This window comes from Eurosta solidaginis, chromosome 3 (assembly GCF_040869045.1).
Source record: "Eurosta solidaginis isolate ZX-2024a chromosome 3, ASM4086904v1, whole genome shotgun sequence".
Lineage (NCBI taxonomy): Eukaryota > Metazoa > Arthropoda > Insecta > Diptera > Tephritidae > Eurosta > Eurosta solidaginis.
Window position 1 is genome coordinate 168,630,572 of NC_090321.1, and position 26,122 is coordinate 168,656,693.

General features: G+C 37.5%; 1 protein-coding gene across 1 annotated transcript in view; it reads right to left on the minus strand.

The window, feature by feature from the left end:
* Positions 1-483: 483 nt before the first annotated feature.
* The window catches only part of Dh44-R1 (Diuretic hormone 44 receptor 1), a 225,696-nt gene continuing 200,057 nt past the window's right edge, over positions 484-26,122 (minus strand). Inside the window, exons 9-13 of the mRNA XM_067773817.1 lie at positions 10,376-10,564; positions 10,055-10,170; positions 2,831-2,884; positions 1,358-1,571; positions 484-782 (exon numbers count right to left, since the gene is read on the minus strand). Of these exons, the coding sequence (XP_067629918.1) occupies positions 642-782; positions 1,358-1,571; positions 2,831-2,884; positions 10,055-10,170; positions 10,376-10,564 (714 nt within the window). The 3' untranslated portion in view covers positions 484-641. The remainder of the gene's footprint in view (positions 783-1,357; positions 1,572-2,830; positions 2,885-10,054; positions 10,171-10,375; positions 10,565-26,122) is intronic.

The window sequence follows — 26,122 nt, forward strand, 5'->3', positions numbered from 1 at the left end:
GTTTTAATGATAGAGAGTATTAAATATAAGCTGAAGATATGCAATTTTTGATACCCGACTTGGGGATCTAGTCTTGCGGTGTGTCTCGAAATGAGAGTACAGTAGAATCGCTACAAAGTTATCTAAAATGCCCCAAGGATAGTTTATTTTTCCGAAATATTAACTTTTCCAAGCGGTTTCAAATTTGAAAAAAAAAAAATGCAGTAATAAAGATAGTTTTTCGGATATAACACATTGAATTTATTCAAATGACTTAGTTTTAATCATTACAGAGCATAAACTTAGATTTAATTTGTACTGGCTGATTTCAAGTTCACAGAACATACATACATATGAATTTATTCACGTTGTAAATATCGACGTGCCATATGAAAAGTTACACTTGAAAATTTTTTTACAAAGAAATCCTATGAAAACAATTTTGTAAGTGTTACTTTTCGTATAGCACGTCGATATGTACTTATTAATTTGTAAGAGCTGGTTTAAAGAAGCAGACGAGCTTTGTTTGTTTTTTCTTTTGTGTAATAGCTTTTGTCAATTTTCGCCCGCATATTAATAAGATCTGATATTCTGATTTGTATCATTATTGTTCTCATACCACTTTAGTAAGGTATTGATGCAACCAACTGCTTCCGAAAAACTCACTTTCTGTTGTTGCATATCTTGCTCGATAGCTGATTCTTCGTTATCATTATCAGACACTTTGCAATCTTTGTCATCTTCCGTAATTTGAACGTCGTTCCAATTTTCAATGTCATCAATGCTGACGTCAACACCACCACCTTTGACAATAACACAGAATTAGGGGAATACACGCACTTGCTTTTATTGCCAAACAAACAGTTGAATTTGAAAAAAGCTCAGAAAAGAGCGCTACGTGGACGCTCAAGCTCGGTCAACTTAGCCGAGCGTTTAACTTTCCCGAGAGTTAACTTTTTCGCGATTCTACTGTATTTGCAATTATCTCCCTTTGTACTTATGTATATTTAAATTAGAAAACCAACCAAGTTTCAAATTATTTATTTTTTTGGTTCCTTAAAAATGTTTAAAAGAGTTCATAATCATGCGAACTTTTGTTAGCAACTCCACATTTGCATTTGCATATTTACTCTGGTACTAACGCAATAACCGACACACACTTTCACTGATAAAAAAATATTTTAATGAAATGAAAATCCACATACAATAACCAATGTGAGATTGCGAGGGTGTTTGTACAAATCTGCAGAGCAAAATTGCAAAAATGCAAATTCAACGGGCCAATAGAATGAACGACGGTTAAAGTATGAAGGTTTCGAGTTCCATGCTTACAAATAAACAACAAAAATATGCATAAAAAAACTATAAGAAAATGCACCTTCATAAGCGGACTAATCGCTCGTGGCATAACGGTCAACGCTGTGGCAGTCGGCATCATATGCAAATCACCATTTGAGCCACGCGGCAACGCCATACCTGCATTGGCATTCACATTTACAGAGAGATTCTGGTTGTGACCCAACAAGGTGGTGGTTGTGGCTGATGAGACGCTGGATTCGCGCTTTCCTTTGCCATAGTAAGCTGTGAGAGGCCTGCATCGAGCAAAGCAAAAGAAACGAAAAACAAACATTAAACGACGGCAAATGAAAAACTAAAGATAAGAAACGTGAAACAAAAAAATATGAAAAAGGAAAAAAATAAAAAAATTAAAACGACAACACAACAAACTTTAATTATTATTGTTATTTTTTGTTGGAAATTCTTTAACAACTACATATGGGGTATTCCATCCCATTTCGACCAATTTTGAACCCGACCCCTTTAGAATTGGCTGAAAGTTTTTCTTCTTTTCCTAGCTTACGAAAGACGATTTTCAGAATTTTTTCAAATTTTTTCATTGAACTCAAAAAAATTTATGAATTAAAAAATTTTTGTAATTTTTCAGTTTTTCGAGATTTTTCGAATTTTGCCATTTTATTTTTTTTTTCTCATAAAAAACTTCAATCAATTCTGCAATCATCCCCACTAATCCCGGAGTGGGCCGATTTTTTTTTTTTTATTTAATTGAAAAAAAAAAACTTAAAAAAATTTTTTGTGTTTTTTCCGAAAAGTACATTTAAAAACAAATTTAAAAAAAAAAGATCCCAAACGGTAAATTTTTGAAAAAGTTATAGCATTTTGAAAACAAAAACGGTGTCCAACTCAAAATAAGTTATGAACTTTTATGAAAAAAACGGTGTTTTTTTTTTCAAAATGCTATAACTTTTTCAAAAATTGACCGTTTGGGATCTTTTTTTTTTAAATTTGTTTTTAAATGTACTTTTCGGAAAAAATACAAAAAAATTTTTAGTTTTTTTTTTCAATTAAATAAAAAAAAAAAAAAATTATCGGCCCACTCCGGGTTTAGTGGGGATGATTGCAGAATTGATTGGCGTTTTTATGAGAAAAAAAAAAATGGCGAAATTCGAAAAATCTCGAAAAACTGAAAAATACAAAATTATTACAAAAAAAAACTTAAAAATTTTTTTTGTATTTTTTCCGAAAAGTACATTTAAAAACTAATTTAAAAAAAAAGATCCCAAACGATGAATATTTGAAAAAGTTATAGCATTTTGAAAACAAAAACGGTGTTTTTTTTTTAATTCATAACTTGTTTTGAGTTGGATGAAAAAATTTGAAAAAAATCTGAAAAACGTCTTTCGTAAGCTAAAAAAAGAAGAAAAACTTTAAGCCAATTCTAAAGGGGTCGGGTTCAAAATTGGTCGAAATGAGATGGAGTACCCCATATACATTGTACATATTTATTAAAACTAAGTAACTATTTTAAATTGGTTATGTTTAAATAACTTACCGTGTGCTTTCCGTTCTCGGTGAGCAATCTTTTGAGAAATTTTTTGTTGTATATCTGTAAAGCGGGGAAATAAAGAAGACGGAATGTTTAATTACACGCGAAAGGTGGAAGGAAGGAATATTGATGAAAGATTTTGGTAACTTTTTAGAGGTAATTATTTATTATTGGTATTAGAGAAAAATTGCAAAGTTTACAAACGGCGATGGTTACTAGGACATGTTTCTGAATTTCACTTCGTCATCAGCTAGCTTCTCGGGAGCTGAATATTGAACTCGAAATCTCCAACATTCATAGTTTATACTAGTGTATAAGCTTTTATCCCCTCAGCCATATGAATCCCCTGCTGCTCGCTTTGCAATTGGCCTCTAAGTATTGCCTTTTTGTTGCTATTCCTTTATTCACCATATATGTAGGTACATACTAAATATCAGGGTTAGGATTTTAAGGCATTCGCCTATTCTATCTGCTTGGTCCTATCTGTAAATGAAATCAAGAATTACGCGTTTGATATCTTTTTTATTAAAAATATAAATTCTTATTTTGTATATTTTGTGCGTTTTTTGATTTTATCGCCTTTTTCCGCCTTTTCTAGGTGCTTTGCCTTTTTATATTCACCATGCATGGTCTTACGGACTATTTATAAAATCGTTTTAATTTCAATATTTTCAAGTGCAGAACACATTTTTATTTCAGGACCATTTTAAATTACTTAAAAATTGGATTTTATAACCTGTATTTATACCGATTTTGTCCTTTAAATATTGAAATTAAAAAGAAGTTATATATAAATGTTGAGTTGAAAAATGCACGGTGTACGAATTAGTAGTGGATTAGGCTAGTATATACTAAGATTGGTAATTTAGTAATTAATATTTAGGTGAGCCAATAAATAATGTATTGGAAGCGCTTCAGAATATACAAAACAATTTAAAACAGGCCAGAGGGCCAGTAGCTACAGCAATATTGGAAAAATTTAATATGGTATTTCAAGCAAATCCAGGTCTGCAAGGGATACAAAAAATTGCCGGGATTGTGAATGGTAAAAGTCTATAGCATGCCCAGAAAATATAACAACAAATGAAGTGGATTTTTTGAATTGGGCCATTAGTCTCTGTGGATGTATAGAGGAGTTTTAGTTCATTCAAATCAATGCTTCGCGATAATCGCATGAGGTTATTACCCGAAAATTTTAAAATGCACTTAGTGGCACTGTGCTACTATGATAGCAAGAGTGAAAAATCATAGTCAACCTCTGTATATATTTTTAAATATATTTAACTGTACGTAAAGCTGTGTATTTAAAAAATTTAAAAGTAAATTCCTTTTTTTGCCTTTTTTGGGAACTCATTTTGCCTATTTGTAAATTTTTGTTGCCTTTAAATGCTAACCCTGCTAATTATATATGTTTTTTAATATATATTTTTTAATCCTAATTGTGTGGAATAATTGTAGGCGCGTTAAGAGCTCAGTAACGCTGGATTTTTAAATTAGTGAGAATTTTACACAGGTCTTCTTACTCATTAAATTGAAATTTTCCACAGTTGAAAGGTAATTTTTATACGCAGCTGAGCAGAGCTCACAGATTATATTAACTTTGTTCGCATAACGGTAATCCGTAACGGCATAAACTAATCGAGATAGATATAGACTTCTATATATCAAAATGATCTGGGTGAAAAAAGAATTCATTTAGCCATGTCCGTCCGTCCTTTCGTCCGTCCGTAAACACGATAACTTTAGTAAATTTTGAGGTATCTTGATGAAATTTGGTATGCAGGTTCCTAGGCGCTCATCTCAGATCGCTGTTTAACATGAACGAAATCGGACTATAACCACGCCCACTTTTTCGATATCGAAAATTTCGAAAAACCGAAAAAGTGCGATAATTCATTACCAAAGACGGATAAAACGATAAAACTTGGTAGGCGCGTTGACCTTATGACGCAAAATAGAAAATTAGTAAACTTTTGGACAATGGGCGCGGCACCGCTCACTTTTAAAAGAAGGTAATTTAAAAGTTTTGAAAGCTGTAATTTGGCAGTCGTTGAAGATATCATGATGAAGTTTGGCATGCACGTTACTCCTATTACTATATGTATGCTAAATAAAAATTAGCAAAATCAGATGACGAACACGCCCACTTAAAAAAAAAATTTGTATAAAGCCAAATTTTAACAAAAAATTTAAAATCTTTACAGTATATAAGTAAATTATGTCAACATTCAACTCCAGTAATGATATGGTGCAACAAAATACAAAAATAAGAGAACATTTCAAAATCGGCGTGGCTCCGCCCTTTTTCATTTAATTCGTCTAGAATACTTTTAATGCCATAAGTCGAACAAAAATTTACCAATCCTTGTGAAATATGGATAGGCATAGATTCTATGACGATACCTGTTTTCTGTGAGAATGGGCGAAATCGATTGACCCACGGCCAGTTTTTATACACAGTCGACTGCCCTTCCTTCCGCTTGGCCGTTAACACGATAACTTGAGCAAAAATCGATATATCTTTACTAAACTTAGTTGACGTACTTATCTGAGCTCACTTTATCTTGGTATTAAAAATGGGCGAAATCCGACTATGACCACGCCCACTTTTTCGATATCGAAAATTTCGATAAATGCGATAATTCTATACCAAATACGAAAAAATGGATGAAACATGGTCATTGGATTGGTTTTTTGACGCAAAATATAACTTTGTAAAAAACTTTGTAAAATGAGTGTGACACCTACCATATTAAGTAGAAGAAAATGAAAAAGTTCTGAAGGGCGAAATCGAAAGCCCTTGGAATCATGGCAGGAATACTGTTTGTCGTATTACATATATAAATAAATTAGTGGTACCCGACAGATGATGTTCTGGTTCACCCTGGTCCACATTTTGGTCGATATCTCGAAAACGCCTGCACATATACAACTAAGGGTCACTCCCTTTTAAAACCCTCATTAATACCTTTAATTTGATACCCATATCATACAAACACATTATAGAGTCACTCCTGGTTCACCTTTATGGCAATATCTCGAAAAGGCGTCCACCTATAGAACTAGGGATCACTCCCTTTTAAAATACCCATTACCACCTTTCATTTGATACCCATATCGTAGAAACACATTCCAGGGTTACCCTAGGTTCATTTTCCTACATGGTTATTTTCCCTTATTTTTTCTCCAAAACTCTCAGCTGAGTATGTAATATTCGGTTACACCCGAACTTAGTCTTCCTTACTTGGTTTTTGAAATATTTTCCTCATTCCAGGTAAGTTTTTTTTCTGAGTGCGGAATAGTTCTCAATGTTCTCAGATGGTTTGGGCAAGGACAAAAGGAGGGTACAAAAGTGGACATTTGCCAAAAGGGGTTAAGGGGCTTGTTTCTATTACTTTCGGAAGATGGTTCAATAAATCGCAGCATGAAAGTGCCTCATCCATACCAAAGGTTGCATTTAACGTTTAACTAGAAAGAGCAGTTCGGTTTATCACGGATAAGGATAATAACCGATTCGAACAAAAAAAGGCTTTCTCAGTGGGATATGGTTATTTTTGATTATTTTTTCGGTTTTTCACAGTAATTAATTTTTATTTTCAAATATTTTTTCACTATCAGTGAGATCGTTTAGTGTGATTTATTGCCAGCGGTTTTTTTAAAGTGTTATTTTGCGACCGAAATAGGTTTTGAGGATGACAAATCTCGTCGGCTTTGTTAGAACCAACAGAATGAAAACTTAACATTATGTTGTTTTCAGGGTTTGAAAATAATTGTTTTCTTTAAAATTATACCCAGAAAAAATCATACTACGTCCCAAAAATATATTTTTAAGAATATGCATGTAGGGTTATATTTATATTCAACTTTAAATGTACCTACTTTAAATAAATTGAAATTTTTTCGGGATTTTTGTAGTAATTTTTGGATAATTCTGAGACTAAATAAATTCGGGTTTATTATGGGGGTTTTTCAGGATTGCTTTGGGCACTACTTTCAGATTATTTTGGGATTCTTTTAGACCGTTATGGAATTATTTTTATATAGGGCTCGGAAAAATTAATTCATGAATACGAGCAGTTATCGGGTTGTTATTATTATCATCTTGTTATTGATTTGTTATCGAAAAGATATCGGTTTGCTATCGAAAAAGATGGAGTTGTTACCGAAACGTTATTAAATCATTGTTGATTTGTTTTTACGCCATCGTATGCATGGTAAACATCGTACTCAGAGTTCAAACCGAGAGAAAAGCCAAATTTCCAAGGAGTCACGCGGCGTTCTGGCTCATCTTCAATCTGAATATTTAATAAAAATCTTATTCACCCAGAATCGACCTCTAAATACCTAAAATTTGTCCTGCATGTGACCACCTACGAATGAAGTATTAACCCACGCGAAGATAATTGGGATCTAATTCCATGGCGTGTGCAGGAGCTATAAGTAAAAAAGGAAGAAACGGTCCCCCATTTTCTCTGTAAGTGTCCAGGTCTAGTCATTATCAGGCAAAAAAACTGTGGACATACATATTTATTGTCCAAACTAAATAATTTGAACTAAACATCAATAAAATATTTATAGCATCTTAAGGTAACTATAAACACAGACAGAAACAGTTTCACAAGCCGAGGCGCCCTTATCAGTTTGGTTTGGCAAACCCTTCTAGGGCATTTCGCAATGAATAGCTTCTCTAGAAAATATCATCTATCTTAGTAACCTCTTGTCGCTTTCCATCTTTCTGTGGTGATGCGAATCTCCCCAAGAGCTATTGCCGGATAAAGCAGGATTTCTCACGTTGGCCAGAATGCAAGCACATTTTCGGGATTGAGCAGCTGCGACTTCTTACCCTGAAGCAAAACCTACTCCGGTGTTCTCTCTCAACCATGTAGTATACGTGTATGTTTGTATCATGAATTGATCGTTTCCATTACCATTGAAACCCGTTAAGAAACTGCACAACCATATAAAATTGCATTTAAATTTTTCTCAGTGGATTTTTTAATGGTAATGGCAACTGTCCAGCTGTAGTGAAGTCGGTATTAAAGAGCTGAGGGAACAAAAGTCAAACTATCAATATTTGTTTTGTATACTAAAATGTCATTGAATCTCCCATGTGTTTGTGGTCTGTTTGATGTTGTCTCCCTGCAACACGAGCTCATGATTGGTTGTGCACGATTACATCCCAGAAGACTAAGCGGTAGGTCAATTCTATTATAAAATATCTCGTTCTCATATGTACACAAGCACATCCATATGTTTGTAAGTAGGTGATAGCTATGGCAAATGAGTCAAGAAGCTCGTTTAGCTGTCATTAAATTCTACTAGCACTTGCTTGTGGATTTTGTTTAACTGGAACTGTAAAAACATTGTTAACTTATTTTCAACCATGTAACAGCAGGTAACCATCAAATGCTGCCACAATGGCAAATATTTACAACTACCACATCCTTGTAGGTATGAGCGCTAAACCGACCCAAACAAAATTGTTTGTGGCTTTTTTGGCCCATTGATAGAAACTTTCAAAGATTTCGATGCAGACAAGACATATCGGCACAAAGACAAATTACATATTATATAAATTATTTGTCCTTAAACAAATGGCATCATGAAAGCAAAATTTGTATGTATCTAGATGCCGCCGCCAACTATCCGGATTTCGGTTGTTGGTTTTAAAATATCTAACTTTGCAGATCCTCCAATCGAAAATTATCCAATTGGGAAGAAAGTTCTTGAGTATCGCTATTCATGCGCCACTTGAGGACAATTTTTCTTAAATTTTGGCACCCGGTTCTGAAAAATTTTTCAAGCCTCAAGTGCGTTGCAATTTGGGAAGTTACTTCAAAATCGTTCGCAATACTCCCGGATTGTACATTAAATGTCGCGGTTCCCACTCCACTTAATGCATAAATAATTTCTTCCCTTCTGAATAGTTATAGTATTCACAGCGAAGTTCCAGATACTAAGCCTCTAATTAGCCGGGGAGTTAGTCAAACTGATTCCAATATTCTCTAAAGATTGGGAATTTCTCAGTATCCCTTAGCACCATTTAACCGATTTCTTCCATTTTGTATTGCACTATTTGAACTACAGCCTAAGGTTCAGTATTTATTTTATTTACAGGATTCCCCACTATTATGATGGATAAAGGGACCCCAACTTAATAGCGATAACGTTTTTAATGATCTATAGAAATCATTACAGATCGTCAAAATTTTTTTGGTTGGTTTTAAATTTTAATATAGAAAGTTACCGTTTTTCTGGTCAGTCTAATATACGTACTGCGTAAAGTTACATGTTTGCAAAAGTTTCTTTTTACTATACATAACCCACTCAAGTGAACTTAAAGTTTATATGTGGCAAATATTGCACACTAAATAAAAGAATAAAAAATATATAAAAGAGCTCGCAAAATCAGTTGAATCTGGATACGTTGAAATATAATTCGTTGTCCTATGAAAATACATTGGCACGAATGTACATTTTTACTTCGTTTATATTAAGTCGGTTTCGTGTTGGTCCGCAAATTTCAATATACAATTGGGTGAATCTTGCAATAAATTCTTGCGCAATCTTCCGTGGTGGTAGAGTCCCAAACTTGGGACGTACTTCAGATCACAATGGAAATGCAACTTTAGAGGTGAGAATGTTGCTAGGTGACGTCGACAGTGTGATATTTAAAAAACTCGTCCGAATTTGGAAATTTAAGTAACTGAGGTTTAAACTTACTTTCCAGTTGGAAATTTAAAACTTTGAAGAATTTTTTACCTCTTACTCTCCTCCCCCTCTCTCACATTTTCTTTATCATTTTGTTCAGTCCTCCTTCTGCCTTTATATTTCCCTGCGTCCCCCATTGAGTCTGCCCTTTTTCACTACATGCAAAATTTAATGCTGCACTTCCGTACATGTAGCCTCTTCCCTCTACTGGGAGTGGGGTGCATACAGCCTACACTACAAGAACTTTGCTTGTAAACACTAAATATTTGTATGACACTAAGGGAAGACGGCATTCAGGGTGACTTAAAAATGCACGCTTTGAATTGCTGGACCTTTATCTAAAGTAAAAGAAAATATTCTTAATGCCAACGTTATTTTTAATAAGTGAGCGTATTAAAGTTATACATATATACTCTTCTTTGTATGTACATACATATATAAATATATCTAATTCAAGGCGAATTGTTTAGAATATTCAGTTTGAATGAGCAAACATATACTAATCACCTTCAGCCTCACCTTCTGCTTTGATTCAATTGAATATTCCTCTCATCGCGCCATCTGGATATGTGATGTCTCAATGTGTTCCGCACTTCCGAATTTAGAAAACAATAGAACAATGACACTGAAAATCCCTATAAAAGGATAACAAAAAATAAATATATTAGTAAAGTAGGAGGAAAAAATAATGAAATATGTATGCATATAAATAAATATAATGAAAATCTATTGTGAAGGCAACAAATGCATACTTAGTTTCATTTCCTATTATATAAGTTATGCTTTTCATAAACTCATATCGAGATCCACACATTCGTGTTTAATATTCATTTTGCTTACCTGGGTACTTAGCAACAAAGCTCGCACAATAGCGAACATATTGCTCATAACGCCACTTTCGCTGGGACCAGCTAAAACCACTAAATATGTAATGCCAAAAAGTGGAATGAGTACTAACAAAGCTTTAGCTGCCTTACGATACTGGCGCGTTTCCACTGTGTTGGCTGATCGAAGTTTTGTTATTAACACCTGAAAATTAATAATTTCAATTATGAGTTAGCGATAATAAATAATAATAATAATAATAGTGATAAATATGACAATGCAATAGTAACGAAAAACAGACTCCGATAGGTGGCGTATGGATCGAAATAATTCCAAAAATCGTACTTTTGGTCCGATTTGGTTCATATTTGGAACACATAATATATATGTGAATAGAAAGCGACCCTTGATAAAAATCACCGCTAGGTGGGGCAAGGATCGAGATATTAAAAAAAAAATCGCATTTGTGGTCCGGTTTGGTCCATATTTGGAACACATAATACATACATGAATAGAAAGCGACCTGAACCTTAGTTCAGAATGAGAAATAATAGGCAATTAAATAAAGACTAAAAACTTGAAAATAAAATAGTAAAAAAAAAAATTGTTAATTAAACGGTTTTATTGAAAACAATACTTACATGAAGTAATAATAATACTAAAAGCTAGAAAATAATTAGGTAGGTCCTAGGTACTAGTCAGGTTAAGCTACGCCTCACATTTTTAGAAATTTCACGCGCCCAACGCTTTTATTTAATTGTCTTATGAACGCCTTAGATTGATGAGGAGTGTGATGACTAGTACATAGGACCTACCTAATTATTTTCTAGCTTTTAGTATTATTATTATGTAAGTATTGTTTTCAATAAAACCGTTTAACTTAAAAAATTTCTTTTAATTATTTTATTAGATATGTAGGTATGAGTAATTGATTTCCTAACGAAATCACACAAGCTGCGTGATTGAATGTTTACGCTAGTAAACTTTATTTTTAATCCATGGTCATTGGATAGGGCATTTCAAACTTAACATACAGAAAACGTTTCTGCTTTCCACCAAGATTCGTTTTATTTTACTTACACTGCTTAACAAAATCTGGAGTTAGTGGCCAAAAACCTTTGGCATAGCCGGAGGTATATATAAATGGGCATACACAATATATTTTATTTTCGTGTATTTTAAAAACAGAGGCGCATAGTCATAGTCGAAATAAAGTAGGTTTAAGTTTAGTTGCAGCTTTTTGACATAATTTTCTATGAGCTATCTGTCAAAGAGCTACAACTAAATTTAAAACCTATTTTATTTTGACATAGTCATAGTCATCGCAGGAATATTGTGGCGAATATGAGGAATATTGTGGCGAATATCAGTCTTACTTGGCGGATCGTAGCTGTGTAGTTGTGGTAGATGGTATTTGTTCGCGGTCGTTTACTGCTACTTCTGGTGTACCCCAAGGGAGTGTGTTGGGTCCCTTATTATTTGTTATCTTTATTAATGACATACGTCATTGTCTCCTTTTCTTAAATTTTCTTTGCGTCTTATCCCATCTGTGAAGTTTTACAGTTGTAGCTCAATGAGAACTTACATAAAAAGCAATCCCAAAATTACCTCCGTTTAGTACTATTTTTCTAAATATCTCATCCCGTGCGCCCTCTAGTGAATCTTTTTGTATCGTGTCATCGGCTGTCATCGACCTCTGAATTAAGTTTGAAATTTCAAGCCTCTAGATCATCGAGAAGTTACTTAAAAACTGGTTTGAAAATTTTCAAATTCTTATCTAATTATTTCGATCCGTGCGCCACCTAACGGATTTTTTTCCTTTTGTTGCATTGTCACAGTGTTCTAACCTATGTGTAAAATATCACGTTTGTAGCTCAATGAGAAGTTACCTGAAAATCGATTGCAAGATTTGTATGAAAAGCGGACAAACATTCAACCGACCTAATATAAAGGAAGTAAAAATAAAAACAACAAACGGGAAAAACTGAAAACTGAAGTGAGGCCATATACAAACAGACGCACCGATAGGCTAATGGTAGGCCAGCGGTGTTAGAAATCTGACGACTGCAGTTTTTCCATCATAATAAAAATACAAAAATTTAATAAGAGAAAGTATTGTGAAACTAATTAAAAATTAAGTGCAATTCAGATCGCATATGCTAAGTGAAGTAAAAATCAAGGCTAAGTTGCCCAGTCAAGTCAAGTCTATGCTAAGTATGAGTAGTGGAAGCTTTACATTCTACATTTGTTTCGGAGCTTTTATTTGAGGGTGGTAGAGCATTGTTGTTGTATTTGGAAACTTGGTGGGGGAGAGTTGATTTATGTAATGGCTTTGTTAATGCTGGAAAGCGGAAAATTGTAACTGTGTAAATATGTAAGTTAGCACAGTTAGCAACAATCGTTGCATATTGCCTACACATCAGTTACGGCAACCCAAATTCAGTAAACAATATTTTAATAAAACAACAACGATAACTGCTTCACATTCCGTTGCACTAAATTTAAGCGGAAGCCGTGCAGACGAAATGTGAATCCGTTGGTTGCACAATTAAGTTACTTTTACTTGCATACGCAAAATTATAAGAATATAATTGTAATGTGCTTATATTTAATCTGTCATGGCACCCATTTTATTATACCATGCATTTCTGACAGATGGTAAATGTCACTTGCTGGCGGAAATGCAGCAAACTTCGCTTTTGCTCTGGGGCCTGCTTCTTCCGGTGACAGCGAAACGCAGAGGTTGTTCAAATAAAAATAAAGCAAAAGAAATAAATCAAATCGTTTTAAATTAAAAGAAACAAATTGCTACCCTCTATTCGCATAAATAAATATTAGAAAAAACAACTCGAACTATAAAAGAAAAAAAAAAAATTAAAAATGCCGCTCACACGTTTTAATACATCAAGCGCATCGACAGTGGAGCAGAAATTTATAGGTACACAAAGAAAATCTAAGGATTCTGAAAATAGCACCATCGTTGTACCTCCGCCTGCTCCTGGTGCTCCTACTGCCTCTGTCATTTCATCGACCGCTGTAACTAGTACTTTTGGCAATACATTGCCTGCTGCCACTATAGCGCCTGTTGTCACCGCTGCTAAATTGCCTGTTGCTGCCGCTGCCACTACATTTCCTGTTGTTACCGCTGCCACTACATTTCTTGCCGTTACCGCTGCCTCTGCCACTACATCACCTGCCACTACATTGCCTGTTTTTAACGCTGTTGCTGCCACTACATTGCCTGCTGTTACTACTACTGCTGTACATCATAATTCACCCGGTGTTATGCTGTCCGATACCTCTGGTGGGACCGTCGTAATGTCCAGTGAGAATACTAATAACGTTGCCTGGTATGGTTCCACTCAGTCTCATATGAATGAATCCGCTGCAAACTATGCCATAAGCCCAACTATTGCTTCTGACGTATCTGTTGGCCTTGAAACCACACCATCAAGTGGAGAAATAAACCACCTTGAAGAGCAGTTAAGATTATTGAAGCTACGTAAAGAAGTAATGAAGCTCCACGGTGTAGTCCAGCAATTGGAGTCTGGCCCGGTCTTGCGCATAGGAAAGTACATCCATTTCGACGAACTTGATGCAGCAGTACCGAAGTTTAGTGGCGACAATCACTACGATATAAATCGGTGGTTTTTACAGTTTGAAGACTATGCTGATGCTAACAACTATAATGAAAGACATAAATGCCTAGCATTGCGCCGATGCATGACTGGGACAGCGAAAGAATTCGTTTTGAACCAAGGCCTAACGAATTACTCCACGCTTTTTTATGCGCATTGTTCCGCCGCAAATGCTCTCGACAGGAGGTCTATCGCCAGTTATGTGGTGGCAATGCAATCAATCGCTGCCCAATTGGAGATAATGGAGCAGGAGTTGGTAGACATTATAGTGGACGGACTCCCAGACAGCAGCAACAATATAAGCATCTTGTATGGCGCTAATACCATAAGCGAACTCATACGCCGAATAGAACGTTACGAGAAACGTCGTCACAGCGTTGGTGTGCGCAAACCATTGAGCACAGAGGTATCAAATCCAGCAGTAAAGACAAACACTACTGAAGATCTTTCCACTGTACGTTGTTTCAACTGCTCCCGATTCGGGCATTATCAGAGTGCCTGCCCAAAGCCGCAACGCCCAGCCGGGTCATGTTTTATTTGCCATCAACTAGGACATATGCATCGCAATTGCCCAAAGAAGAAAACCCAAACATCTCAAGTTGCAGCCGTATCCATGGATGACTATGTTCCTTTAAAATCTCAGCAAGAGGTAAGTGTGGCCTTTTACGATAAAAATCGAAACAGATATACAGGTTTTACAAATATCATCTCTCTTTTAGATTCCGGTAGTTCTATTAGCCTTATGCAAAGTTCAGTTAAGCTGTCATTTCGGGCAAAGCCTACACAATTCGTTGGCGTTGGTAAAAGAAGGATATATTCCTTCGGCGCAGCATTGTGTGCAAATTATTTTCGTAAATTAATTGGAAATATTAATGTAATAATAGTTCCAGATGGAGCTTTAACTCTTCCATTAATTCTTGGTCGAAATTTTTTGCAAAAATTTAACATTCACTTACAGCCCTATTCTGTGCACTTGACAAATTCACCATCTTGCTTATTTGTCAAGTTTGATAATTTATCAAGTAATTGCTATTCTATGTAAAAAATAAAAAGGTTTTTTCGCTGACAAATTGACAATAAGTCAAACGCTCTTGATAATTTACTTTATACGGATAAACTTAAATTGGAATTCTGTTATTGTGCGATGGAGAGAAAATGGAAGATTTATTACTTTTGCTATAATTGTGGGAAAATCCTCCTGGGGTTTTTGGGGGTAATTTCGGGATGGTTTTCGAGACTCCCTCGGGGTCCTCCCGGGGTCATTCGGGGGTTGTTCCGGGATCTTTTTGGGGACTCTCTTGGGGTAATTTGGGGGTCTTCCGGGATGATTTAGGGGACTCCCTCGGGGTACTCCCGAGTCATTTAGGGGTCGATCTGGGATGTTTATGAGGACTCCCTCGGGGTCTTTCCGTGATGGTTTTGGAGACTCCCTCGGGGTCATTTGGGGTCATTCCGGGATGTTTTTGGGGACTTCCTCGGGGTTATTTGGGGGTCATTCCGGAATTTTTTTGGTGACTCCCTCGGGGTCATTTGGGGGATGTTCCGGGATGGTTTTGGGGACTCCATCGTGTCCTCCCGGGGTCATTTAGGGGTCGTTCCGGGATTTTTATGGCGACAACCTCGGGGTCATTTGGGGGACATTCCGGGATGATTTAGGGGACTCCATCGGTGTCCTCCCGGGGTCATTTAAGGGTCTTTCCGGGATGGTTCTGGAGATTCCCTCGGTGTCTTACCGGGGTCATTAGGGGTCGTTCCGTGATGTTTATGGGGACTCCCTCGGGGTTATTTGGGGGTTATTCTGGGATTTTTTTGGTGACTCCCTCGGGGTTATTTGGGGGTAATTCCGGAATTTTTTGGTGTCTCCCTTGGGACATTTGGCCGACATTCCGGGATGGTTTTGGGGACCCCATCGGGTCCTCCCGGGGTCATTTAGGGGTCGTTCCGGGATGTTTATGGGCACTACCTCGGGGTCATTTGAGGGACATTCCGGGATGATTTAGGGGACTCCCTTGGGGTCCTCCCGAGGTCATTTAGGGGTCTTTCCGGGATAGTTTTGGAGATTCCCTCGGGGTCTTAGGGTTCGTTCCGGGCTGTTTATGGGGACTCCCTCTGAGTTCATTCGGGGATTTTTATGGTGACCCCCTCGGGGTTATTTGGGGGTAATTCCGGAATTTTTTGGTGACTCCCTCGGGACATTTAGGGGACATTCCGTGCTTCTTTTGAGGACTCCATCGAATCCTCGCGTGGTCATTTAGGGACGTTCCGGGTTCTTTTTGAGGGCTCTCTCGTGGTAATTTGGGGGTAATTCCGGGATGATTTTGGGGACTCCTCGAGGTCATTTGGGGTCATGCCCCCAAATTACACCGAGGGAGTCCCCAAAAATATCCCGGAATGACCCCTAAATGACCAAGGGAGGACCCGATGGAGTCCCCAAAAGAATCCCGGAAGACGTCCAAATTACCCGGAGAGAGTCCCTAAAAAGATCCCGGAACGACACCAAATGGCCCCGGGAGGACCCGAGGGAGACCCCAAAATCATCCCGGAATGTCCCCCAAATGACCCGGAGGTAGTCCTCATACACATCCCGGATCGACCCCGCGAGCACCCCGAGGGAATCCACAAAATCATCCCAGAAGACGCCCAAATTACCCGGAGAGTACCCAAAAATATCCCGTAACAACCCCCAAATGACCCCGGGAGGACCCGATGGAGACCCCAAAACCATCCCGGAATGTCCCCCAAATGACACCGAGGTAGTCCCCATAAACATCCTGGAACGACCCCTAAATGACCCCGGGAGGACCCCCAGGGAGTCCCCAAAATTATCGCGGAAGGCATCCAAATTACCCCGAGAGAGTGCCCAAAAAGATCCCGTAACGACCCCCAAATGATCCCGGGAGGACCCGATGGAGACCCCAAAACATTCCGGAATGTCACCCAAATGACCCCGAGGGAGTCCCCAAAACCGTCCCGGAATGATCCCCAAATGACCTCGAGGGAGTCCCCAAAAAATCTCGGAATGACCCCAAATGACCCCGAGGGAGTCCCCAAAGCCATGGCGAAATGACCCCCACAAATACAGCGGACTATTTTTCGTATTCCCATTTCGGGGTTAGAAGCATAAGATGAGACATATCACTCCAATTGCTCATGCGTGGCACGTTCCACTTTAGATTTCCTTGAAAAAACTATGATTTAAAATATTTGTTACAAAAAATAATGAACAATATTTAATTCTTACGTTTTTTCCATTTCGCGATTGTTGCACTAAACAGCTGATTTCTGTTTACTTTATTTAGTTCACCACAATATGGTGAAAAGCACAGGTCGTAGAGCTTTTCAGAGTTGTCAAATTATGCACAGAATAGAAATATTTGTCAACTTGATAAAAATCTTGATTATTTTCCAACTTATTGACAATTTGTCAAGTGCACAGAATAACCCTGTTAATACAATTAAATGAAATATCAAATGAATTTAAAAAAACGTAAAACAAAAGGTACCTTCTAGAAATACTGAATTAAATAAAGAAGATCCGAAAAAACATATATCTGATTCGATTATTAATAAATTTGTTGATGGTGACTTAAGTGTTAAATTAGATGGTAATAAGCCTACATTAAGTGAAGTATATGACAGACGTGATCATAATAAGCAGGACTCAAAAGAAATTGTCAATTACCCCTATGATACGACGGATCTGTTTGATTCAGCTGTGAAAGAGATAGGAATAATAGATGAAAGTGTTTTTCAGTCGGAAATAGATATAGGGCCCAGTTTGGCTAAACGAGAAAGAGGGGTAGTAATGGAAGTGTTGTCTAGTGAATATTTATCGCCTACATCAATTGAAAAAAAAAAAAACCGTATGACTACAAAATGACAATCCGAACAACGGATGATATACCTTTCTATTCTTTGCCAAGACGATTATCGTTTAATGATAGGAAAGAGGTACAAAAAATCACTGATGATTTAATGAAACGCGAAATTATACGACCTAGTAACTCCCCTTATGCTTCTGCGATTGTCCTGGTAAAAAAAAAAGAGTGGCGAAACTCGTATGCGCATCGATTGCAGAGCTTTGAATAAGAAAACAGTACGCGACAATTTTCCATTGCCCCTAATAGAGGATTGTATAGATTATATGTCGGGGAAAAAGTGGTTCACTCCCTTGGACTTGAAAGATGGGTTCAATCAGTTAGCAATGGATGAGGGATCTATTCCATTAACATCTTTTGTCACACCACATGGGCAATTCGAGTACCTTAGAATGCCATTTGGGTTAAATAATGCACCGGGTAATTTTCAGAGATTTGTCTATAACACCTTCCGAGACCTAATTGATGCAAAAGAAATCATTGTGTATATTGATGACATATTAATAGCGTCAAGTGATCTTGAAAGTCTTAGGAGGACTTATGAAACAAATTTGGAACTTAAGCTTAGGAAGTGCAAGTTTTGCTACAACGTCATTGAGTATTTGGGTTATCAAGTTACTCCTTCAGGAATACAGCCTTCGAGGATCCATATTAAGGCAATTGCGAATTACCCAGTCCCAAAGAATCATAAAGAGCCCCGCTCTTGTATTGTTTTGTTTTCTTATTTTCGAAAATTTGTCCTTTCTTTTTCTAAAATCGCTAAGCCACTCTTAGATTTATTACGCAAGGATGCTAAATTTAGGTTTTCAAGGGAATGTTTTAAGGCATTTCAGGAATTACGCAATATTTTAGTAAGTTCACCGCTGTTAGCACAATATGATCGCAAACGTGAAACACAACTTCATTGCGATGCAATCAGTTACGGCTTTGGTTCTGTGCTTCTACAAACGCAGGACGATGGAAAATTTCATCCAATAGCGTACTTTTCCAAAACAATGACACCAGCTGAGTCTAGATATTGTCACGGATATTAGCATCGCTAAGTTATACCATCACTAAGGCGATGCTAAGGCCACGATAAGCAGTATTTACGTCAATAATCAAATCATGTATACACATATATAAGGCAGCCGAAAGATGTCACACACAGATGCATTTACTTATACGCCTATGTATGCGCGAGAGACTGTAAACTACAAACATTCGCATCAATAATTCAATCATTATGTATCTACATAAACGAATAAATAATTGCGTCTACACATATGTACGTATACGAGCAGCGGAGCGGCAATGCACAAACACATGCATATATCTTATCTGAGTTGTCACAAGAGAGAGCAATAATTTGTGCACGTAGTTGTGGCTTGCGATTTTGTAGCCGAAACTAACTAGTAAGTTCTGGAAATCGAAGAGCCTAGAAGTATGCAGCGTAAACTATAAAAGCGGGGCAGGCGAGTAAGAAGTAATTCAGTTTGATTTTAGTTGTCAAGAAGTTGCGATTAAGACGATATCTAGCGAGCAATAGCAGTATTATTTTGAATAGTAGAGTTTAAGTTGAGCTATCAATCAGTTATTGATTAAGCACGCGATCTGGCGGCCAATAGTAGAGTTTCATTTGAGTTATCAATCAGTTTGGTTATTAAGCCAGCGAGTAGCAAAGTATAAGTGTTATTGTGAAGTACTTTAATAAAGGCCATTTTTCCATTATTCAACATTGGAGTATTTATTCAACAGTTTAGTGATTCGAACTTAGCAGAGGATTGCAAAAAAGAGGATTTGCAAGTAGAATTCGTTACAATTGGTGGCAGAAGAGGAATTGTTGAATAAATTCCAGAGGACAACAAGGACATGGCAAAGTTCAGTGAATTGAAGATCCAGCAACTGAAGAAGGAGTTGGACAGCCGTGGATTGAATACAACCGGCAATAAACTCGAACTTCAGGCACGACTACGAGAGGCAATGGAATTAACGTGGAAGAGTATGTCTTTCATCTTGATGGCGAGGAGACAACAAAAATTGAAGAGAAAAACGAAACATCGCAGACAGTTACCAGCACAGACTTGAACATGGTATTGGCTGCAATATCTGCACAAACATCAGCGTAGCATCAATGTCGTCGCAATTGACATCCCAACTGGAAGCGCAAGAGGCACGTATAACAGAAATGTCATCACAAATATCCACAAATATGGCATCACAATTGGAATCGCAGGAGACACGCATAACATCGAAGATTGAAGCACAAGAAACGCGTATGTCAGAAATGTCGACACAGATTACATCCAAGGTGGAAACACAGCTCGAAGAACAGAAGACATATATGGCATCCCAACTGGAATAACAGGAGGCACGTATTTCAGAAATGACGTCGCAAGTGTCATCTCAATTGGAAGATCAAAAGACATATATGGCATCTCAATTGGAAGCGCAAGAGGCACGTATATCTGAAATGTCGGCAGAAATTTTGGAACAGGTAGCATCAAAACTGGAAGCAGGATGCAAAAATGGCTCAATTTCAGGCAGAAGTAGATGAATTAAAAGGTCGTATGGAGCAGTTGCAACTTAATCGGCCGGCTGCTTCAGCGAGTAATACGAAGGTAAAAACTCCATCTTTTGACGGCTCTGTTCCTTTCCAGGTCTTCAAGCTACAGTTTGAGAAAACCGCAGCAGTGAACAACTGGAATGCGGAAGATAAAGTTGCTGCACTGTTCGTGGCATTGAAGGGGGCAGCAGCGGAAATCCTACAGACGATTCCCGAAGGAGACCGGAACAATTATGAAGCATTGATGGCTGCTCTAGAGAGACGATACGGAACTGAGCATAGGAGACATATATACCAAATGGAGTTGCTGAACCGCTTCCAGAGGCCTGGTGAAACATTGCAAGAGTTTGCGTCGGATATTGAAAGGCTAGCACATTTAGCGAATGCGGATGCACCCGTGGAATACACTGAAAGGGTAAAGATTCAGAGCTTTATAAATGGCATACGAGATGTGGAAACGAAGCGGGCTACATATCGAATCCAAAACTAACATTTACTGAAACGGTATCGCATGCTTTGATTCAGGAAACAGCGTCGCTTCTGTGTAAGCCAGTTTTCAAAGCACGCCGTGTGGAAGTAGAAAATCCAGAGTGGGTAGACACAATTTTGGAAGCACTGAAGGGATCTCAACAGAAGAATGCCGGAGATATTAAATGTTTCAAGTGCGGCAACCCAGGTCACATTGCACGTCATTGCGATCTTGGTCCTAATAGTTCCAACAATGTGGGTGGCCGTAAACGCAAAGCTGGCGGAAATGAGCAAAAGCGTGTCGGATGTAAAGAACGAAAACTTGCCCCGGCTATTGAATGTCCTGTGATATCTGTGTCGCAGATTGGAAGGAAATCAAGCAGTCTTACCATCAGAAGGAATGTGGATGGCAAGGAGCATGTACTGACTGTAGATACGGGTGCATCTCATTCCTTGATCCGATCTGACTTGGTCAACAGGAGAATAAAACCGTTACCTGGAGCAAAGTTGCGTACGGTCACTGGCGAGTATAACCAAGTTCAGGGAGAAGTGATATGTGAAGTCTTGATTGGAAAGATCACGGTTCTACACAAATTCGTTGTGGCGAAGATCGTTGAAGAAGTCATATTGGGAGTGGACTTCTTGGTTGACCATGACATCAAGATCGATATGCAGAGAAGTATGATGCGTTATGAGAACCAGGATATACCACTTAACTTCAAGTTGGAGAAAGGGTTCAGTAGTAATCGAGAACTGGTGGAGAAGACTCGACAAAAACCACGGAAGTCAAAGGCAAAGGTTAATAGGTCGAATGGGCCAAATAAAGCAAAATCAAAAGTACCTGCGAGAGAAACACTGGCATTGACAAAACCTAAAAGACGCAGGAAAACGAAGCAACGAATTTCCGAGAAAGAATGCGAGGGCAGTTTCAAGCCGGAGCGCACTACTGTTGTGAAACGTGGGAGCGATACTGATTATGCGAAGCCAATCCGTCAAGCGCAAGCTCTACGAAGTAGTTCATTGGCCAAGCAACAGAGTGCGAGGGAACGATCCAGGATAATGAGTAGTAAGATGAAACACAGGTACGAAAAGGAAAATAATTTGCAAGGTTTCCGGGAGGGAGATTTGGTACTGTTATACAACCCTCACCGGCGGAAAGGTGTTCCATCTAAATTTGGGTGCAGTTGGGAAGGCCCATACAAGGTTGTGAAGAAGATCAGTGATACCATCTACCGCGTACAAAGCATTGAGAAACCACATTTGGCGATGCTAGCCGCGTTTAGATCGAGAGATTTGTCTGATCGGGACGATCAGACTTAGGTGGAGGGCAGTGTCACGGATATTAGCATCGCTAAGTTATACCATCACTAAGGCGATGCTAAGGCCACGATAAGCAGTATTTACGCCAATAATCAAATCATGTATACACATATATAAGGCAGCCGAAAGATGTCACACACAGATGCATTTACTTATACGCCTATGTATGCGCGAGAGACTGTAAACTACAAACATTCGCATCAATAATTCAATCGTCTACACATATGCAATGCGTCTACACATATGTACGTATACGAGCAGCGGAGCGGCAATGCACAAACACATGCATATATCTTATCTGAGTTGTCACAAGAGAGAGCAATAATTTGTGCACGTAGTTATGGCTTGCGATTTTGTAGCCGAAACTAACTAGTAAGTTCTGGAAATCGAAGAGCCTAGAAGTATGCAGCGTAAACTATAAAAGCGGGGCAGGCGAGTAAGAAGTAATTCAGTTTGATTTGAGTTGTCAAGCAGTTGCGATTAAGACGATATCTAGCGAGCATCAGCAGTATTATTTTGAATAGTAGAGTTTAAGTTGAGCTATCAATCAGTTATTGATTAAGTACGCGATCTGGCGGCCAATAGTAGAGTTTCATTTGAGTTATCAATCAGTTTGGTTATTAAGCCAGCGAGTAGCAAAGTATAAGTGTTATTGTGAAGTACTTTAATAAAGGCCATTTTTCCATTATTCAATATTGGAGTATTTATTCAACAGTTTAGTGATTCGAACTTAGCAGAGGTTTGCAAATAAGAGGATTTGCAAGTAGAATTCGTTACAATATCATAGCTTTGAGCTAGAAACCTTATCGATCATATATGCTCTCCGCAGATTTAGAATATATTCAGAAGGTGTGCCATTTAAAATCTTAACAGATTGCAACTCACTCACTATGACCCTAAATAAGAAACAGATCAATACAAGGCTAGCTAGGTGGGCATTGGAGCTGGAAAATTTTGATTATTCTATTCAGCATCGGGTTGGAGCTAATCTGGGCCATGTAGAAGCGTTAAACCGGAGTCCGTTGTAGGAAAGAGAATACGATTCCATAAATTTCACCTCACAATCCGATGAAAGCAGTATTAGCAGTCGTCCGTATTCTCAACTTGTAGATTCGCAATCCTGGTCTGGCGAAGTTGAAAGTGAGTTAGTGGCCGCTGTAGATTTGCATGATCTGGATGTTCAGATCCAAATTGCTCAGAACCGAGACGAGAAGCTCAAACTGGAGAAAGAGGAAGTCATAGGGTATGAACTAGTGGACAGTTTAGTGTCTAGGAGAATTGGCGAGAAGATTATGCTTTGTATACCTTCAGAGATGGAGGAAAATGTAATCCGCACAACTCACGAAAAATTTGGCCATTTAGGAACAGAGAAATGTTATAATCAAATACGCAAGACTTATTGGTTTGAAAGTATGAGGGATAAAGTTGGCCGGTTCATTAAGAATTATCTTAAGTATATTGTGTACTCTGCCCCAGATCGTTCCAATGAGCATAACATGTTTAGTATTCCTAAAAAACCAATACCATTTGACACCATTCACTTAGATCACTTCGGTCCCTTGCCAGAGATTAAATCAAAACGCAAACATATTTTAGTCGTGATTGACGCATTCACAAAATTTGTAAAATTATATCCGGTTAATTATAATATGATATTTTTCTTACTATATCTGCCCAGACGTATCATAACTGACCGCGGAACTTGCTTTACGTCCCTCGAGTTTAGTGACTACTTATCGAAAAGAAATATAAGCCATGTGAAGGCTGCAGTAGCATCACCGCAGGCAAATGGATAGGTCGAGAGAGTAAATCGTGTCCTCAAGACGATGTTGAGTAAACTTACTGTGTCCGTGGAACACTCCGACTGGACCGCCAAGTTGCCTCAAATAGAATATGCTCTAAACAACAGTATTCATAGTACTGCGAAAAACTCGCCTAGCGTTTTACTCTTTGGGGTAAATCAAAGAGGTAGTATCGTGGATGAATTTACCGTATCTATGGAAGACAAACTAGTGTATGAAACCACTAGAGACCATGAGGAAAATAGGCAAAAGGCACTTAGGAATATAGAACGTTTTCAAGAGTATAATTACCAATATTTTTTGAAACACAGTGCTCCTGCAAAAACCTATTCAGTACGAGATTTTGTAGGCATTAGGCACGTGGATACCACGGTAGGAACTAATAAGAAACTCGTTCAAAAATATAGGGGCCCGTATGTTATACACAATACTACTATGATCTACCGAATATATACTACCGAATGATCGTTATGTCATAAGGGATATAGATAACTGCCAACTGACACATCTGCCATATGACGGCATTTTTGAAGCTATGAAAATTCGTAAATGGTGCCTGCCTAATAATGATAAACAAAACCCACTTCAGTCACCAACTGCAACAGGTCACACAACCTCAGCTGATTGAGGTCAATCATTAAGTCAGATTGGCCGAGTTGTAATGTACTTATATTTAATCTGTCATGTCACCCATTTTATTATACCATGCATTTCTGACAGATGGTAAATGTCACTTGCTGGCGGAAATGCAGCAAACTCCGCTTTTGCTCTGGGGCCTGCTTCTTCCGGTGACAGCGAAACGCAGAGGTTGTTCAAATAAAAATAAAGCAAAAGAAATAAATAAAATCGTTTTAGATTAAAAGAAACAAATTGCATAATAAAAGCAATAAAACAATTCGATTAAAAATCCATTTGATTATCAAGCAACTTTTGTAAAGAGAAACAACAACAACATTGTTAATAAATTATTGCGCTGTAAGCGAAGAATATAATAAAAGCAATAAAACAATTCGATTTGAAATCCATTTGATTACACTGGACCACGAATTTCAACTTTTTCTCTTTACCAGAAACGCCGTTATGAAATTCGTATGTAAAATACCCCCTTAATTTCGAAAATTGAGCTCATTTTTGATTCTATGGCACCGTTTTTGAGATATTTGCAATTTACCGTTATTCAAAAAAAACCAAAAAGATGGCTCCCTTCAATTACGTATATCTCACGCAAGAGTCAATAAATTGCAAAAGGGTTTACACAATCTGAAAGACGATAAAATTTTCTATAAATGTATTATACATTGTTTTTTGCTCAACCAGACAGTTTTCGAGATATTAGCTTATCATTTCAGATTTTTATTTTTTTTTATGAAAAAATATGAAAACAATTACTTTTTGCGAGGGCAGCATTCCAAAACCACAACTTTTTTTCCAGATATTTTTTCTTTGCGTAAAGCTATGTTTAATTAGAAAAAAGATAAGCTATCATCGAAGAAAATCGATGCAAAACTACGTAAGTTATAAGCGATCAAATAAAAATACCCAGGTTGTGCAACTTCAATGTATGTATACATACATATATTAAAGGTATAACGTGCAAATGGGATATTATCCGGATAAACGAATAACACCATAACAATGATAATACTTTTCCTTTAAATAAATCAAATAGCACTTTTAATACTCGAATTGTTTTATAGTAGGTACAACCACTGCATCGAAAGGAAGAGTGGATGGGTCCGAAACCTGCTGTAGGCATGTAGTTATAAACATGTATTTCCGTCACTTATGGGTAAGTATGCAGGTAGATTTTCAAAATTATAAGACACAGAAAATTTTTAAAGCCTACATCTAAAGCAGGTAGTATTTTCTTTTCCCGGCTTCGTATAAAAAGGAACCTTTCTGTCTATTTGATTTTTTCAATTTTATTCTTGTTCCGATTATAAATATGAGTTAATGCGCCTTGAAACTTCATAACATCTGCAAGGCTCGCCGGAGATAGTTCAGTTCATAAGTCAAATTTCAAAACCGTGATTTATTAAAAAATGAATAAAATAAGTAAAAGGACGCGAGAATTTTTGAGTGTAATAACGATCCAGATATGTTCTGTTTCA